At 43.9% G+C, this 17,291-nt stretch overlaps 2 protein-coding genes across 8 annotated transcripts in view; one reads left to right on the top strand and one right to left on the bottom strand.

Moving 5' to 3' along the window:
* Nucleotides 1-17,291, bottom strand: part of arhgef12b (Rho guanine nucleotide exchange factor (GEF) 12b) — a 26,994-nt gene continuing 9,703 nt past the window's right edge. For 3 of the 6 annotated variants that reach the window (XM_086057463.1, XM_086057460.1, XM_086057461.1), the window contains 33 exons: nucleotides 17,061-17,152; nucleotides 16,159-16,257; nucleotides 16,009-16,058; nucleotides 15,272-15,329; nucleotides 14,996-15,195; nucleotides 14,542-14,646; nucleotides 13,615-13,713; nucleotides 13,421-13,531; nucleotides 13,243-13,341; nucleotides 12,882-12,924; nucleotides 12,482-12,587; nucleotides 12,255-12,392; nucleotides 11,948-11,980; nucleotides 11,748-11,862; nucleotides 11,550-11,655; nucleotides 10,827-11,069; nucleotides 10,600-10,753; nucleotides 9,961-10,127; nucleotides 9,264-9,410; nucleotides 8,260-8,345; nucleotides 7,102-7,227; nucleotides 6,900-7,014; nucleotides 6,115-6,215; nucleotides 5,952-6,029; nucleotides 5,800-5,875; nucleotides 5,045-5,212; nucleotides 4,723-4,810; nucleotides 4,568-4,648; nucleotides 4,021-4,094; nucleotides 3,624-3,947; nucleotides 2,745-2,900; nucleotides 1,866-2,041; nucleotides 1-715 (listed from right to left, as the gene is read on the bottom strand). In XM_086057463.1, the coding sequence (XP_085913589.1) occupies nucleotides 602-715; nucleotides 1,866-2,041; nucleotides 2,745-2,900; nucleotides 3,624-3,947; nucleotides 4,021-4,094; nucleotides 4,568-4,648; nucleotides 4,723-4,810; nucleotides 5,045-5,212; nucleotides 5,800-5,875; nucleotides 5,952-6,029; nucleotides 6,115-6,215; nucleotides 6,900-7,014; nucleotides 7,102-7,227; nucleotides 8,260-8,345; nucleotides 9,264-9,410; nucleotides 9,961-10,127; nucleotides 10,600-10,753; nucleotides 10,827-11,069; nucleotides 11,550-11,655; nucleotides 11,748-11,862; nucleotides 11,948-11,980; nucleotides 12,255-12,392; nucleotides 12,482-12,587; nucleotides 12,882-12,924; nucleotides 13,243-13,341; nucleotides 13,421-13,531; nucleotides 13,615-13,713; nucleotides 14,542-14,646; nucleotides 14,996-15,195; nucleotides 15,272-15,329; nucleotides 16,009-16,058; nucleotides 16,159-16,257; nucleotides 17,061-17,152 (3,928 nt within the window). In that variant the 3' untranslated portion in view covers nucleotides 1-601. The remainder of the gene's footprint in view (nucleotides 716-1,865; nucleotides 2,042-2,744; nucleotides 2,901-3,623; nucleotides 3,948-4,020; nucleotides 4,095-4,567; nucleotides 4,649-4,722; nucleotides 4,811-5,044; nucleotides 5,213-5,799; nucleotides 5,876-5,951; nucleotides 6,030-6,114; nucleotides 6,216-6,899; nucleotides 7,015-7,101; nucleotides 7,228-8,259; nucleotides 8,346-9,263; nucleotides 9,411-9,960; nucleotides 10,128-10,599; nucleotides 10,754-10,826; nucleotides 11,070-11,549; nucleotides 11,656-11,747; nucleotides 11,863-11,947; nucleotides 11,981-12,254; nucleotides 12,393-12,481; nucleotides 12,588-12,881; nucleotides 12,925-13,242; nucleotides 13,342-13,420; nucleotides 13,532-13,614; nucleotides 13,714-14,541; nucleotides 14,647-14,995; nucleotides 15,196-15,271; nucleotides 15,330-16,008; nucleotides 16,059-16,158; nucleotides 16,258-17,060; nucleotides 17,153-17,291) is intronic. The other 3 variants (XM_086057462.1, XM_086057466.1, XM_086057464.1) reach the window with 2 other exon arrangements.
* Nucleotides 8,611-17,291, top strand: part of emsy (EMSY transcriptional repressor, BRCA2 interacting) — a 27,198-nt gene continuing 18,517 nt past the window's right edge. For both annotated transcript variants that reach the window (XM_086057467.1, XM_086057468.1), the window contains exons 1-2: nucleotides 8,611-8,770; nucleotides 9,240-9,418. In XM_086057467.1, coding sequence (XP_085913593.1) covers nucleotides 9,377-9,418 — 42 coding nt within the window. In that variant the 5' untranslated portion in view covers nucleotides 8,611-8,770; nucleotides 9,240-9,376. The remainder of the gene's footprint in view (nucleotides 8,771-9,239; nucleotides 9,419-17,291) is intronic.

The raw sequence follows: 17,291 nt of genomic DNA on the forward strand, positions 1-17,291 counted from the left end.
AAAAGGGGGTCTTTTTTTATTCAACAGGAGACGATGCACGTTGCGCATACACAGAAAATAAATACAACATAATTAAAAACAACTAAAAGATGATTAATAGCGCATGAGTACATTAGCATCTTTTTGCGTGTTACAACATGATAGAAAAACATTCTCATAAGTTAATTTTACAAATAAGACTTAACAGCAATCCTGTGTTTAATGTTTTTTTTTTTGTTGTTTTACATATTCTCTAGAAAGGGAGGAAAAAAGTTACAAATTCTCATGTGCAGTCTTGGGGCTTGTGAATGTTTTTTTTTTTCCTTATTTTTTTTTTTTTAAAACAATAATAATCATAATAATGTACTCAAAGCCAAAGAAGCGTTTAGCAAGGAGTCCCATCCACAAGGTTTTGTACTTGGTGAGTGTCCAGTGTTCAAATCATGAAAATGCAAATCTTCAAGAGGACTGCAGTGGAATTTGGTCACCTGGCTTTCATTTTTCAGTGGCTTGACAGCAGTGAGCGAAAAGTGGCGCGTTGAGGACCCAAAAAGGGGGCATGAAAAACGGCGAGGGCGTCTTCAGTGAAGCCCGTCTGAAAAGTGTTCAACACCACCAAGTGTTAGTGATGAGTGGGAAAAGGAAAGGTCGAAAATGACGACGAGCGGGCGTGAAACACACCGTTGTCCGAGTCGACCGGCGTCCTGAGCAGCTCCTTGTACTTCAGCTCCACTTCCTGGAAGGACAGCGTAACATTTTCAGCGTGAAATTTGTCACCCAGCGCAAAAGTCTGTCGTGTTCTCGACTGCCAACTACACAAACTAGCGCTGTGTGTAGCTCATGAAGAAATATGCATTAGTAGTTTTCTTGAACACCGCATCCAAAGCAACGTTTGTTATGTCCTTGAACATGACTTCAAAGCCAAAAGACAAGCTAGTTTTGTGTGTAGGTGTTGCGTGGCATTGGAAACTCAAAATTATTTTGGCCCGTTAAGTTAGCAACATCACGTCACAATCAAACCACAGTTGATGTCCTTGAATGTTGCTTCACGTCTGAAATGAAAATTAGTACTTGATGTCGTAACTAATTATTTTCTTGGAGGTTATTTAACCCGCCCCCCCCCCCCAAATAAGTTTGTACCACTGCTCTCAATGTTACTTTAATTAAATGTTACTTTAATTTGCTAGACACATTTGTAGTATTTTTGAGCGTTCCTCCAAGTAACGTCCCGTTGGAAACGAAGGATGAGTTCCTTCAAACGTCACGTCACTTCCCAAACAAGTTTGTGTTCTCGCACCTTACTGGCTGCTGGGTAAACTTCAACAGGGAGTATTCCATGTTCTCCATTTTGTTCTACAACCCGTTTATCCAGGGTGTAATTCCACTTTCGACCACTAGACGGCAACATGGTATGACTTGGTGTCAATTTGAAAGGAGAAGAAGGAAAACAGGAAGTATTTCAGCTCAGCCTTGTTTTTGTACAAGATTCTTGAATGTGAACTCCTTTGGAATCCTGCATTTTACGCCTACAGACGGCTGTAAGTTCATTTCATATTTGTCTTTGCCCTTGATTATTGCTGTATATTGTCATTTTTTTCCAAACTGAAAAAAATGAACTGACATCTGTTTACCGTAAACACTTTAGAAGGATCGGTATTGTGAAGTGTTTTTCCACAATATTTTGGTTTGATCTATTGCGCTTATGCTCCCGCAATATGTCTTTCAATGTGTTTGTATTATTTTAAAAGAGACCTTTAAAAAACAAAGTGCCGCAAAGGCTATAAAAGCATCCCATGGGTGTATTGAAAACAGTGTTTCTACATCACAGATGTTCGCTTGTTGGAACGTAAGCCCCGCCCACGATGGAGGCGGTAGGATTTCTGTACCTTGAGGTACTGCAGGTCGGCCTGCAGGAGGCGCAGGTGCGTCATCACACGTCTGCTGAGGTTCGGTCGACCGCCGTTTTCGGACGACAGAAGCTTGCTCGTGTCCACGGCGTCCACCAACGTGTCACTGCCGTCCCCGTCGTCATTGCTGCAGCCGCCGCCCGGATCCACTGCGCCTACGGTACGAGTGTCACACCGCAAAAACACTTTCAAAGTTGGGGCAACAACTTGACAGCCATCCATTGAAACAAGCACTCGTGTGCTTGAATGTTACTTCACAACAAAACCACCAATTAGTAGTTGTTCCATGTTGCCAAGCATTTTTAGGTTTCCGGAACATAAGTTCACATCAAAAAATGCAAAGTACTTTTACGTCCCATCAAAAGCTCAAGATTGTTGAGTGAGTCGACATTATTTCAAATCAAAGCGCAAATTAGATGTGGAATTTGTATTTCCTCGAATAGGGCTATAAAAAAAAGATTTTGTAGTTGAACTGGAATTTGGAGATTTTGCAACATTAACTAGTAAAAAAAAACCCTATTTTTTAACATTACTTCACAGCGCAACACAAATGCGTTCTTCTCTTAAAGCGTACATCAAATGAAAACCACACTTTGTGGCGTTTCTTCACATCAATAAATACAACTTTGTTGTGTTCTTGAACATTACTTGTAATTGGAATTGGTTCTTTTTTAATTGAACCCCGTCATGAACAGATTTTCTTGACCTTTTGTACTTTTCTTGAACATTCACATCCAAAGGCCAAATGAGTCCTTCAACGCTACTTGCGTTTTTGATGCAAAGTCATTGTCATTTTTTTTTGCCTAAGGTCCGTTTTCTCGATGGATTTTCCCGTGGCGGACAAAACGAGAGGCGCACCGTTCCGTTCAGTCCGGGCGTCGTCTTTGTGGAAACTTGGGCATACGCCGCCGTCGGGAGCCGTGCCGGGCGGGGGGGTGGGCGGGCGCGGGGGCGCCGTCTTCTCCTCGGGCCCAGCCATCATGTGCTGGAAGACGAGCTGCTTCAGCAGCACCACTACAACCGCAAACGCACACACACACACACACACACACACACACATTTAGGCCACACTTTAAAATTGGACGTGACACACAAACACACAAAAAAAACAAAACACACACACACACTTGTAGTTATTGAGAGTGTTACGTCATGCCCCATAACTCCATTTTTGGAGGTTACATTTTCTACTGTTTGCTAGCATGGCATGCTGTCCAAATCTGAAATTTGTCACGTTTGTAGGTGGTTCCTTCCGTCTATCCAAGACACAAATGCGACACTTATTTTTGCCTTACATGTGGTATTCTTGAATGCTACTTTCGATGAAATGCGCAAAGTTGTCCTGATTTCTCGGACTGCATCCTGTCAAAAGCACAGCCGGTTGCTATTTCATGTGGAGAAAAGCTTTGTTTTTTTTACATTTTACATTCAGTGCAAAACATCAATTGGTTTTTGGTCTTCACTGACCTGACTCCAAGTCACGGACAATTTTTGTTGGACCCCTGGACAATACTCGCCCTGCATTTTGGATCTTTTTTGTTTTGGATTTTGTATTATTCACGGGGCATTCCACTCCTTCCACATTTGTCCGTCTTTGGCAGTCACACGCATCGTGTAACACACGTCGGGCGCTCCACTTGAGTGTTCTTGAAAGCGACTTTGCCAAAAACGCACACTTGCGGCGTTGTTCGGACGTTAGCGGCGAGGCGACGCTGGCGGTAAACGCGCTCGACTTACGCGTCCGCAGAGCGTCTTCGGCTTTGGAGGACGGAGAGCCCAAAGACGAGGACGAAGCTTGCGTCCGGTCCTCCTTGTCTTGGTCCTCGTCCTCCGGCTGAGCCTCCAGGAAGGCCTTCAGCTCTTCCTCGTCCACCTCCCCCTCCTCTTCCTCTTTCTCCTCGCCTTCCTGCCTGTCGTCCGCCGACAGCGCTCCCTCCTCGGCCTCCTCCTCCTTGTCGTCGTCGTCGTCCTCCTCGGCCTTCTCTTCCTCCTCCTCGTCGTCCTCCGACTTGACGCCGTCAAAGGGGTTTGTCGTGGGGGGGGCCGCAATGTCAGAGGACTCTGAGAAAATCAATTGGCAGTTGATTAGAAGGCGGCAAAAGAACGGATCGCGATGTAAAAGGCGCCCGGCCACCTGACGTGTCGGCGCCGTCTTTGCTGGGCTTGTCCAGCTCACAGTCGATGATCTCGATGGCGTCCTGCTCGCCTCTGGGAAGGAAAAAGAAAAACGGCTTCCGTTGGAACACGGACAACTTTTATAGTAAAAGGTGCAAAGATGACTACTTTTAATCCTGGCTAAATGTACAAACCATGTGATGACAGCCAACAAATTCAATATTGTACTATTATAGTCTGAAGTCAGAGTTTCACCCGACAGAAAATATATATTTTTCAAAAGGATTATTTTAAAAAAACCGAATACTTTTATTGTGTTATGGAAGACTAAAATCAAATTACTACAAACATCCAATACATTTTTTTTTTTTAAATCATAGAAACAAAATTGAAAATGTCATTACAAAATTGAAACAAGAAAAAAAATCAAGCAAAACCTGCCATTTTCAACACAAAAAAACATCAAAAATTAAAATAAAAAAATAGTGAAAAATTGTTCATTTGAAAAACTAAAATAACATTTTAAAACTACACTTAAGCAAAAAGTGTGGCCTGGCCCCACTCACTGCGTGGGCGTGGTGGGCGTGTCGCCGCACTGAGAATTTGCCTTCATGGAGTCGGCGCACTGCGTGATGAGACACTGCCACCTGCCGGGACAAAAGCGAGCGCCATGACGCGGGGTGAGCTGGTCGTCACGGTAACGCGGCGGGCCCCAACTTACGTCCGCTGGTCCGACACGCTCTGAGCCGTCAGCTCGTAGATCTGCGCCCCGTTCTCCGACATGGACAGCACGAAGAAGGACTTTTTGTCTGAAGACGCAGACAGCGAGACTCGCTCACGACGGCGGCGAAAAAAAAAAAAAAAAAAAAACACTCACGAGAACGACACCCTGCATCGAGCACGTACGCACCCGCAAAGCCATGTCCCATAGACAAACTGAATTCGGTCATGAAATCATTCGATACAAACATGAGACTCGGGGTGGGGGCGGGGCTTGACTGAATAGATGAACGAATAGGGCGGCGGCGGCGGCGGGCGGTTACTGGTGGCGACGGGTCTGACGATTACGGTGCTGAGTTTGACGACGGGGCTGAAGCTGAGCTTGGAGTCGGCGGCGCTCGCCACGTTCTTGCTGTGGAACTTGAGCAGCAGGCGCTCGTCCTGCTTCTGAAGGAGCACCAAGATGTCCTCCAGCAGGAGCGTGTACAGATCTGAGCGCGCACAAAAGGCATCAAATGGAGACAACTCGAACAAAATCAAGCGCGGCGAATACTTTCCGGAAGCACGAAAGCAGAAAGCCTCAGGCCAAAGACAGCCCTTAGCTAAAATAAAAGGAACTATGTTGAAATGAGGGGGAGGAGCCTCATTTCTCTCGGCCAATTGGCAGGTCTAATCGAGCAGGAAAATGCTTTCAGCAAATTCTAGCTAATCAAATTCAAATCTGCTGTATTCAATTTGCATATTAAGAAATCAATTGACAATAAAATAAGCATATTTAGTGAGATTACAACTTGGGGTTGAAACCATTTGAAAAACTGGAAGAACTTGTTTTTTTATTTTTAGAAATTTTGGGGTGTTTTGAATTATTATAAGCTTGTAGTATGTTGATGGTTGTCATTTGTTTTTGTGTTCTTTTTCATCATGAACAGTTTTGTTTTTTTCTTTTCATGATTTTGAATGCCGGTAATACGAATCAAACATTTTGCTTTAGAATGAACAGTCTTTTTTTTTTTTGTTTTTTTTTTTTCTGATTGTTAATGTTGGTAATGTTTTGTGCACTCGTTGAATCTGTCCGTACCGATTCTTTTGTCTTTGTTGACTTTCCAGGAGAGCGGTCCCTCGTGGACCATCTTCCTCTTGGTCAGGTCCAGATTCTGGCGAATGATCGGCATTTGGTCAGCCCCAGAAGCACAAATTTGCACTTTGGCCACACGTTTTGGCTTCCCCTACCCGCAGCTCGGCGATGAGCGGGTTCTCGTTGGCTTTTAGCGACGAGATGTCCAACCGTCTCTGATAGTCCACCAGCCTCTTTTGTCGTCGGAGGAAAGTTCCCGTTTAGGCTTGGGCAACTTCACGTTTGCTTTCCGCAGACGATCGCGTGCGTCATTTCAACCTGTTTGTTCTCAGCCTCTTTGACCGCCTGGTTGACGTGGTTGAGAATCTGCCTGCAGCATTCGCCGGCTTTTTTCACCTTGTCCGCCTCCTCCTCGTCCTCTGCAGGGACAAAAACATCGCCACCCCCGTCGCACAGTTGCTCAAAGTAAGATTACCATTCACACACACCCAGATACCTCACCGGTTGAAAAAGGTTTCGCGTGGTGAAATGAGATCATCATAAAGCGCATGTGAAAATTAGACAATGCCTCGGAAAAGCTCCACTGGCTAAAATAAGAATACAGAAAATCCCCAAATGTTGCACGTGTCAAAGTTAAGACTGCCAAAAATCAGCCAGTGTTATCGATTAAAATAAGATTAGCATAAATCCCAAGACTGCCACAACGCTCCCAAAAGCTGAGGATGTTAAAAAGAAAAGATTAGTGGCAAAAATTAGGCAGTCATAAATCACCCCAAATTGCATGTGTAAAAAAGTTTGATGTTCAAATTAGACGAGCATAAATCACTCAAAAGTTGTTTGGGCTCAATCTCCCTTTATTGTGTGCCTGTTGAAATCAGACTAGAGTAAATCCCCCAAAAGTTAAACGACTACCGTAAAATCCTCAAAAATGTCACAGGTTAAAATGCGACGATGGTATCGTCAAAAGTTCCGTATTTTAAAGTAAGATGACCATACGTCTGCCCCAAAAGTAGAACGGGTGCTGGTGTGCGTTCCACACACAAAAATTGCCCGTGTTAAGCGACTGCTGTAAAACCCTCCAAAGTTGCGCCTGGCGTGCCTACCTGTGTACTTGGCAATCTTGTCCAAGAGAAGCGGGTACTTGGTGGCTCGCTGCATTTCCACCGGAATGATGTCCTTCAGCTGCAGACGGCGGCACAGCCGGTTGCTCTCGGCCGCCTCGACACAAACACAAACGCCGGCGCCGGCGGGCTCAGACCGAGCGGCGCAAACCTGCGGCCGTTTGCTAGCGCGTGCGTCTGCCACCTGCATGAACAAGGTGAACCTCTGGTCCTTCTTCTTCTTGCTCTTGATGAGCTCCAGCGCAGACGGTTGGTTGCTGCAGAACGTGGCCACCGCGCGTCTTATCTTCTCCTCTTCCTCGCCGCTGAACTACAATTAACATTATTAGCACGCACGCGAATTATTAGGGCTCACAAAACAAAACCACTCCAATTGGAACCACCCAAAACCAAAACCTTTTTTTAAAAACAACAAAAAGCAACTGGAAATACATCTTACATTCAGAAAACTAACAAAAACGGTTTAGCAAAAATGGCCTTTGTTTTCATCTTTGCCAATTCAGATCATGTAGGGGATTTGGGGATTCATTTGATTTATTTCCGTATTGCCGTCCATCACCAGCTACAGAAGACAATCGTGGTTTACTTTATCATACAATACTTTTTTTTTTATCTCTCATTCAACAAATACTCCATATTAAAAAAGAACAAAAAAAAAAACAAGTACTAAAACAAAAGACAAAATGACATAAAAACAAACTAGAATGAAAAATCCTAAACTATTCTAACACTGACACACACACACACACAAGAGTATCAAATATCGATATCCAGATGTATCGTCTCATTGTCCGCTACGACATAGCATTGGTACGACAATGTAGCGTGCCATTGTACTTAACGATACATCATCAATACACAAATATCAAATATTGATATCGCAATGTCTCATATTGTTGTCTGACACAATACACCGGAACCAAATATCAATTCCTCAATGTACCGTGTCAATAATACGTTGCAAGATCGTGCATTGAAGCCGGTGTATCGCTGCTGTATCGCATCCTTGTCTGTAACAATACAGTAAATGATACCAGGCATCGAATCGCGATATCGCAATGTTTGGTATCGTAGCGATACTTTGCTCTATGGATCTTTGATGAGGGCTCGTGGCCCATCAAGATTAAACATCTAACATCCAGACTGGGATGTATTTGAACTTCATGATTTAAAAAAAATCAATCAAAAAAAAAAAATCAATGCCAACATCAAATATCAGTATCAGTATGCGTGGCGTCACGAGATCGCATCAAATAGCGCTATCGCCGCATATTGCTCCGATTTGCGTTCCCGATTTGCGGACGGCCCCGATGCTACGTCGGCTCTCCTTTAGCGCTCGTACCCAAGCCAAGAGATCCTCGCCGATCTGACCGATGACGGACGTCTCACTCCTCTTCCTGATGGCCGCCATTTGCTCGGTGAGGGACACTGGGGGAAACCCGAACGTTCAAAGAAGTTACACAAGGTGACGTTCGCGGCAAATGAAATTGAAAATGAGCACGCATCATCTGATTGGATAAACGGCCACTTATTGCGTTCTTTTAAAATGTTCTTCCTCCCCCGAAAATAGATTCTTTACAATGTATTTCTTTCTAATTCTGCTATCTCATGACGCAATTGATTCATTGTAAGCAACACAACACAAAACACATTTGTAAAAGTGTCATTTTCCGTCAATGTGGCAGGCTCCCGACTGTCTCACTGGTGGGCTGGGAAGCGCCACACCAGCTGGGGCTCTTTTCAATCAGAGCACCTGCTGAATGCTGCGCTCGCGCTCACAGCCGGAAAAGCCACTTTCGAGCTCTGCGCCGAGCACAGAGCCGGTCCGTCCTTTCGACTCACGAGCGCGGACGGTAATGTCTTCAAACGCTTTTTCTTTGCTTGCATACGACGTTTATGTCAGAAAAGTCACTAGGAAATAGTTTCAAGTTGGTGGTTCGAATGTAAAGGAAAGCGGATGATCGAAAGACAGCTTTATTTCGAAACGTAGCCTTGATCAAAAACGCGGTTAAAGCGCTTTGCTTAAATGGAACTTTGGAAATGTAGTTCAAACTTAAAATCGAGCTTTCTGTTCAAAATTACTTCGAGAAAAAAAGAAAAGTGGTTCAAAAGAAATGACAATGTGTTCCTCATGCGCTTGTTGATGTCAAATGCACACTTGTTTGAAAAATATTCAATACCAAATGGTATTAATTGGGAAGGATAAAATTAAGAATGAAACAGATGGTTATTTTAGCATTAAAATGCAATACTTTGTTGCATATTCACTTTTCTTTTTACGCACCTCTTGAACAAAGAAAAATGACTTTTTGGACGTTTTAGGTGTCGGCCGAGCGCGCGACTCACCGTGCAGCTGCATGATGTCGTCCAGGTTGGTGAAGATGCTCTTGACGTCGTCCGGCGGTAAGATGGCGTCCCTGCTCAGCCGCTGGTAGAACACGCCGTCCAACACCTTCAGCATGCGCAAGTGGGCCCGCTCCGTGCAGAACAACTCTGCCCAGGTAGGACGACAATTCACACATTCTCATTTATCCGTTCGCGCGGCCGTGTATCGCCATCAAATATTGATAGCCACTCGTATTGTATCGTTGTCTGTCTTGATATGGCATCCATATTGCAATGTAGCGTATTACAATGCAGCAAAATAAAGCATTGGTATCGGCATCGGTACGCCAGTATTAGATAACGATATGGCAATGTACGTTGTCATCCTTGTCTGTCATGATACCTCATCAATAGGCCAGGATCAGATATCAAAATGCTATTGGTATCGGCACAAATTTACCTTGTACCGTTGTCTGTATCAAAATTGCCTCATATCGTATACTTGTCTGTATCAATGCTGCACCGATGACACCGGGCTCAAATATTGATATCGCAAGACCATCGCTGTATCATCTGTCATGATACAGCAGTAAATGTGGGTATCTTGACGTATTAGAAGAACACAGGGTGATATCAATATTTGATGCACTCTGTGAAGATGCAGCATGAATTGGCGATACCGCCACCAGTCGTATGGTTTTCGTGGTTGTTGCCTCACCATTGATGACTTCTTGCCTCTTGATCTCCTGCGGCGTGAGCGCGGCCAGTACATCGCGGCTCACCAGGCTCTGCCAGTTGAGCGGATCGTCCTCGCCCGCCGCCTCGCACGCTTGCTCGTCCTCGCTCGGCACGTCGGCCGTGCTCGCCGCGCACGTCACCTCCATCCTGTGAACACACAAAATCACCATCGTGACTCCGATCGGTCATAAGTAAAATGCGCTGCAATTTCTGAAGGTTTAAGAGTTACTCTCACATCGATGCTAATTTGTTAGCCCACCTATGGTGTTTCCCATTATATGCTAGCATTAAGGTAGTGGACTAGATGAAATGTGCATGGCTGTTAACAGATTTAGAATGACCTAAAATGAATCCAAATTGACCTAAAACAACCTCAAATTGATAATTGTAGTATTATTTTAAGGTTTAAAATGGTCTGAAATGAATAATCAGTTTGAGGGTTGTTGTTAGAGTTTTAAAGTTTAAGATCATTGCTGATGTTAGCCTCGGACCTGAGTTCACTGCCACCGCACAGCGTTCAAACCTTTCATATTTTTGCTCAAAATCGTCCGAACGACTCTTTGTATTTTTCAAAACCTGTGCGTGAGGTCACCGTTGTCTCAAAGCGCCTCATTCCTACCTGAAGGGATCGTGGTCATTCTCCTCCTGTAAATGCTCCAGATTGGAAGGGCTGAAGTCAAAGTGCGTACTGGTAGGGCTGCAGACGGCATCTTGCTGGTAGCCGCACGCCGAAACCTCGCCCAGTCGGGGCTGGAGGCAGAACGGAGAGACGTCTGTGGGATTGCAAAAAAAATCAAAATAATAAATGACCCGAAAGACGAGGAGGGAACGGTCATCACGACCAACCAGCAAGGACGCAAACGCGTTTCCTACTGCTGTCCGAGTCGTGCCCGCTGGCGTCCGGGGCCGCCGCTGTGGGCGAGCTGTGCACGGACGAGGCGCTCAAAACGTCCAAACTGTCGCCGAGGTGATTGCCGCGGATCTTTCCGCAATTTGAGGGGGACGAGTCGGGCGGCTCGGGGACGCCAAACGCCGTCTGGGGGAGGAGCTTCGGCGAACGCTGCTTGTTCACCTCCGCGGCCTTGCCCACTGCGCGCACACGCACGCAAAATACAAACACAAGTATTCACAGTTAAGATGCACATATTTCCGTACGTACAAAATACTTTGGTAAATGTTAAATATTGGTTTTTATGCTCAAAATGTAAGAGAATTCAAAAATATTTCTATTCGGGCATTTTCATGGAATGTTGATCAATACACATTTAAAATGTTGTGTACTATCTAACATAACGCATAATTTGTATGTATATTTTTACAAATCATCCATACATTCTCTGAACTGTTTAGTTTTATAAATTAACATCTTTGATTGTGCATAATATAACTACATTAAAAAGGACATATGATATGTTGCATGTACTGTAAAACTAAAAGAAACATAACAAATAAACAAAATAGGTTCTTTAAAATGTAAAAAGTTTCAGAAAAGTACAAATATTTTGCAAAAATACTCATTTGATTATTGGGGGGGAATTTGTGCACATTTTTTTTTTTCCTCCCGCTCACCTGAAGTGGAGTCCACTCTGCTCAGACGGCGCGGCGGGACCAGGATGTTGGGAAAACGGGGCTTTTTCACTTTTTCCTCGCCTTCCTTGTCGGGCTTGATGGTCTTCTGCGTGAAGAAAAAAGAAAAAAAAAAAAAAAACCTAAACAAGTCTTCATTTTGGGTTGCCACGCGCGCGTGGTGACAGTTTAAGCGCGCACCTTAATCTTGGGCAGGAAGTTGATTCGCGCTCGTTTCTGTTCCAGGCCTCGAGGCTCCTTGACTTTGACGCCGAGGTGCTTCATGTACGTGAGGATGACGTACTGCATCGTTTGACTGGCGCATGAGCACAAAACAAACTTGAGACGCATCCCGCATGCATGCATGCGTGCGCTTCCATGCAAGTGTGGATGAGTCGTACCATTTCTCCTCCTCGGAGGGTTGAGATGTTAATCTGCAACGGGAAACTTGCCATGAGCGTCATTTAAGTGATCAAATATTTGGAAATTGTTTTGATCATTGATCAGCAGATAATTGATTTTAGGGTATTTTCCAATTTTTCCGGGAATTTTGTTCCACATTACCCCCCCCGTTCTGCGTAGAAAAGAATGTTTCTGGATTTTTTTTGGGCCCCTTGATATAAATGTTTAGCTCCGCCTCTGCTGTAAAGCATAGAAATAAAATACATGTTGGCAGGCATGTGTGTGTGCGCTGTGCACGCGTCTCACAGGATGTCCTCAATCTTGGTGAGAATGTGTTCCGCACACGAGCATTCCCTCTCCCAGGCCGGCGGCTCTTTGCCCGCGTCGGCGTCCAGCCTGGACAGCTCGTCCTCGGCCAGGGTCAGCCCCATGCTGCGCTTCTGTCTGCGGACGCGCAACGCACACACGACCACACCCCGCGTCAACACGTTTTTTTTTTGTTTGTTTTTTCCTCGGCGCAGCACGCCACCGACCTGAAGTCGTCCAGGTTCTTGTACAGGTCCGGCATCAGCGAGTCCTGTAAGGTTTGCGTGTACTGCTTGCACACCTCCTCTGGGATTAACTCCAGCCTGCGCTTCTCTGTGCACAACACAAACTCTTGTTGTACGCCATACATGTTAAACACCTGCACAACAGTGGCGGCCGGTCAGTAGAGGGCGCTATAGCTGCCCCACCCGTCCGTGACGGTGGTCGCCACATTACTGACGAAAGTGACACACGCAAATTGTTGATAAAATAAAAACATATCTATTTGCACGATAACTAGTGTACAGTTGATGAAGTTGCTCTGCGTGTGTGTTGTCTGATTAGTGGTGCACGTCCAGTTTGGTGCACATGACTCCTGATGACTTTTTTTTTTTTTTGTCTTCTTACCGAGTTCAGCTGCAACTGCGTCAGGCACCGGGACTTTCAGATTCTACACACAGAGAATTTGACAAATAATTCAAAATAAATATTACTGTTGATAAAAATTCTAAACAATTTAAAATATGTTTAAGAAAACCAAAAATAAATGCAAGTATAATGACACAATTTTTTATTTGAGCTTTATCAAACTAAAAATAAAATTTTAAAACAATAAAATAAAAATGCAAAAATGTTTTTTTAAATGAAACGTATCAAGGTCAAACTTTAAAAAATCCATTTACTGTAAATAAAATAAAAAAGATCAAATGAAATGTACAAGACAAAATGATAATGATCAAATAAATTGACAGACATAAAATGCTCCTACCGCTGTTCGATCCACGAAGATGGAGTGAAATTCCATGAAGAATCGCCGGCTTTCTTTGGAATTGGTTTGTTTGTGGATGTCGGCGTACAAGAAACACAGCTAAGAATAAAGACAACCACAAATAAAGATGGCATCGACTGGGCACGTCCTCGAACGTGTCAAATCTCGGCATGGCTACCAGTGGGGCGGGGTCAAACTGCGAAACGACGTGATGCAGGAAGACGGCGAGGTGGGCGGGCCGACACTTGAGCAAGTCGATGCTCTGGAAGCAGCTGCACTGTCCGTTAATCTGAAACAAACAAACAAACGCACACTTGTATGGCGCGAACCCTAAAAGTCAAGTCAAAGAAAAACACGACTCGTGTGAGTTACCTGCTCCTGCTGCGAATCAAAGTAGTCGTCTTCTGCGCCAATGATCTGCAGGTTGAGGAGGTACGGCGGGCTACCCGCAATGCACTGACTGCCCGTGTCCTGAGTGGTCATGAGTCACAGCTTACACGCGCCCAAAAAACACTAAGCTTCCAAGTTTGTTTTTTTTCAAATGGAGAAACTCATTTTTTTGCAATGGCCTGCGCTAGCATTAGCAAAAAAAAGTTACATGTAAAGCAGAAGTCTGCGCTAGAATTAGCTCATGCTGACATGACTTTTTCTTTTAATTTGAAGTGAGTAGTTAATAATTGGCCCAATTGTTAGTGTGTGAGCAGGTGGAACAGCATCAGGGGCGGCCAACGAGCAGGCATCGGGGGCATCCCGGGGCGCGGTCTCCGCCGTCTCCTGCCCAGCTAATCCAAACTCAGACAGGACGCGGCACAACAATTAAGCTAAATTGATTGTTTAGTCTGCCAGGGGGAATTCCGGGGGACTTTTCAAAGCGGGAGCGTTTGGTGGCTATTTAAAGACGCGCGGTCGCGATGTGAACATTGTTTCTAAAGACCAGTGGGTACAGCCACTTCCTGTTTTCTTCTGATGAGATGCTCGATGTATCTTGGGGGGGGGGGGGGGGGGGTCCACATAATAATTATCAATAAATTATAATGGTGTATAAATTCATGAAGTGCATAATTTAACAAAACAAAGTCTGGGTTTATTTTACAACAAAAGGTGAAATGCAAAAGTGTTACGAGCCGCCGATTTGATCTTTTTTCTCTTTGTGTTGAACTAAATGATATTAGTGAGGCAAAACATGAACTTGTTGATAACTGCATACTAGGGATGTGCGGTCAGGATAGGCAAGTGAGGCCAAAAAAATCCCCCAAAAAGTTTTCACACAAACAAATAAGTCCATGCTAATGAACCCACCAAAGTGCTGTTGCTAGCTAGCCCGTCGCTAATGTTGTCCCCCAGTGACGACACAGTTCTGTCATCCTCTTCGGTTTCGGTGTTCCTGGAGCATGTGGATCCATCCTGGATAGTAATAAAACATTTTTTTTGTTTTTAAATACCGCAAATTAGAAAAAATAGAGCGGCCACCAGAGGGCAGTGTAATATATGCAAATAGTGTAGATTTTGATAAGTTGCAGTAATATTGGTCATTTTTTTTTACATAAAAATGAATAATTACATAAATGAACGTACAGAATAGTATGTAACCTGTGAGTATTGTCATATTCTGTCTAGATAGATGCTCGCTTCCGTAGCCTGTCTATATCATTTAGCATTATGTGTTAGCATTACGCTAAAACTCGTAAATTGGGGCAACTTGAAACCAATTTATTATTGAGCGACTGTCCTGTATGGTCATGTGCTTGCTTACCCCATCAAGCAGAGATGAGTGTGAGTGCGCTTCAGGGCTACAGGTGGAGCTGCCACGTCGCTCTCTGCCCGGTGAATTTTGTACCGATTGGTCACTGTCGCACTCTTCTTCCTCATCCACCGTGTCGTCATCGTCCTCCAGCTGGATCTGCGGAAGACCTGGAGGTCTGCCTAGCACTGTGAGTGCTACGTAGGACCCGGCTAAGTGTGGCAAATGTACAAATATTTAATATTTTAAAACGCTTGTTATTGCAAGAAACAGCACACACGTACTTACATTTGATCAGCTTTACAACCTCCGTGTGGTTTGAATGTGTAACTAAGGTCCCGTTAACCTAAAAAAAAGCATCATATGTAGGGAGAGGACTGTTGAAAAAATGTTGATTTGCTTAACAAAAGGTTAACTGCAGTTGTATAACATGTTCATTTAGGGTTAGTATTTGAATTCATTCAAATAATCTGCACATTGTTGTACTATGGAGTACCACAGGAGTCCATCCTAGGCCCCGTTATTCCTCAATTAAATGTGATTAGGTAAATATTTGTTATAGTTATTTTTTACATTGATCTATTCAATGACACAATTAATACATGTCGATTCATCAAATATGCATAAATAATATCCAGTTAAAGATCATTTCAAAACATTTTTCAATATATATCTATGTATAAATATTACACAAATCCAGTAAAATGACTGACATAAATACATAAATAAAATGTAATCCAAATACTTTTAATATGTAGCTGTACAATCCTACACTAGTAACACATTTTAAGTAAATGTAAATAAAGGTTTATGTAATGTAAAATACAAATTCTAAATGAATCAGATTTTTTTTTTTTTCTCTCCGATTAGTTTACTGTCCACCCGTTGGTTTTTAAGGTGATGTCATACTCTCTGGGCAGACACAGGTGGACCCCATACGGTATTCGAACAACAAAACCTCAGAGCAACTGTGATAAACAAATGATCAACAAAATGATAAACAAAATGATAAATCATTCAATCACCTTTATGATTCTATCGCCAGTTTGGACGCCTGCACGCATTGCGGCTCCATCTATGAAACGGTAAACACGGGACAGTCATGTTTGTGCGCACGTGTGGGTCACTTTGTTGTGTGTGCTAACATGTGATGTGTGTGCGCGTGCGATCCTCACCTTCCTTGACCAGCTGCACAAACACAGGGTTGTCTCCACTCACTGTCAGCCCAAAACCATTTTCATCTCTCTGGATTATCACGCACCGCTGGACAAGGCCTGTCATTGGCGCACACACGCCAGACACACTCAATTGCATGGTACTTAACCTAATCATAATCGTGACAATGAGGCAAGCCGGTAGTGGAGCGCATGTGGCTTTATCCTGAGCAACACGAAGCATTTGGTTTGATAATCGTGCTCAAATTTCACATTTTGCCAGGGAGGTGGGAAAGGTTGTCCACACAGGAAGTGAAGGGCCCGTAGCAGAAATGGGCTTTGAAAAGCACTTTGTTCTTCTACAACAACTCTATTTAATAAAGTTCCTCCCCCAAAAAGTATACAGTAGAACCTCAAATGCACCTAACCTAGAAGAGTTTGGAAAAATATGGCGCGACACATGGTTCTGTATTAAGCCCCCTGGCGTTCTGCATAGTACTTCATTGAACATAACGCACAAATGTAGTCAGGAGGTTGAGTTCATCTGTTTTCAGTCAGTCCCGTGATGTTTAGCAACTCTTTCTGCAGTCTATCAACACTGCTAGCAAAAATAATAAATTTAAAAAAATCAGACAGGATAAGTGCAGGGTTTTTTTTCCCCCCCTTTCTGCCATCGGCAAAGCCCTGCGATTCACACTTGGCCCCCAAAGTGCCGTTTTCTGACTTCAAACGAGCGAGGCGAGTGGCTAATAGTTTGGCCTCCAGACTGCGGGGCGAGCCAGTTGAACCACCTTCACAACTTTTTTTATTATTTTTTATTTTTTTGACTGTAGCCTGAAACTTGGCTTGCCTGACTTGTGGTTACAAGATGAAAAAGCGCTTCAGCCTTCGCCGTAAGGATTGACACGAGGCGGGTTTCTCACCGGTGGGGTCAAACTCGTGTTTGAGTGAGACGGAGCATTTGTCGTTCTTTGGCTTCCTCTCTGGAGGCTCCTTGTTGAGAATGCTTGGGGTCCTGAGGAGACACCAACAAGAGGAAATGTCAAAGTACAGAAAAATTCACTTGGTCATTTCCTTTGAGTATTCAAACAATAAATGGTGCCTAATGTCTATTATCAGTTTCAGATTTGCCTGTGAATGTATATACTCTAGTA

This window comes from Filicampus tigris, chromosome 17 (genome assembly GCF_054856515.1).
Source record: "Filicampus tigris isolate MCC_2025a chromosome 17, RoL_Ftig_1.0, whole genome shotgun sequence".
Lineage (NCBI taxonomy): Eukaryota > Metazoa > Chordata > Actinopteri > Syngnathiformes > Syngnathidae > Filicampus > Filicampus tigris.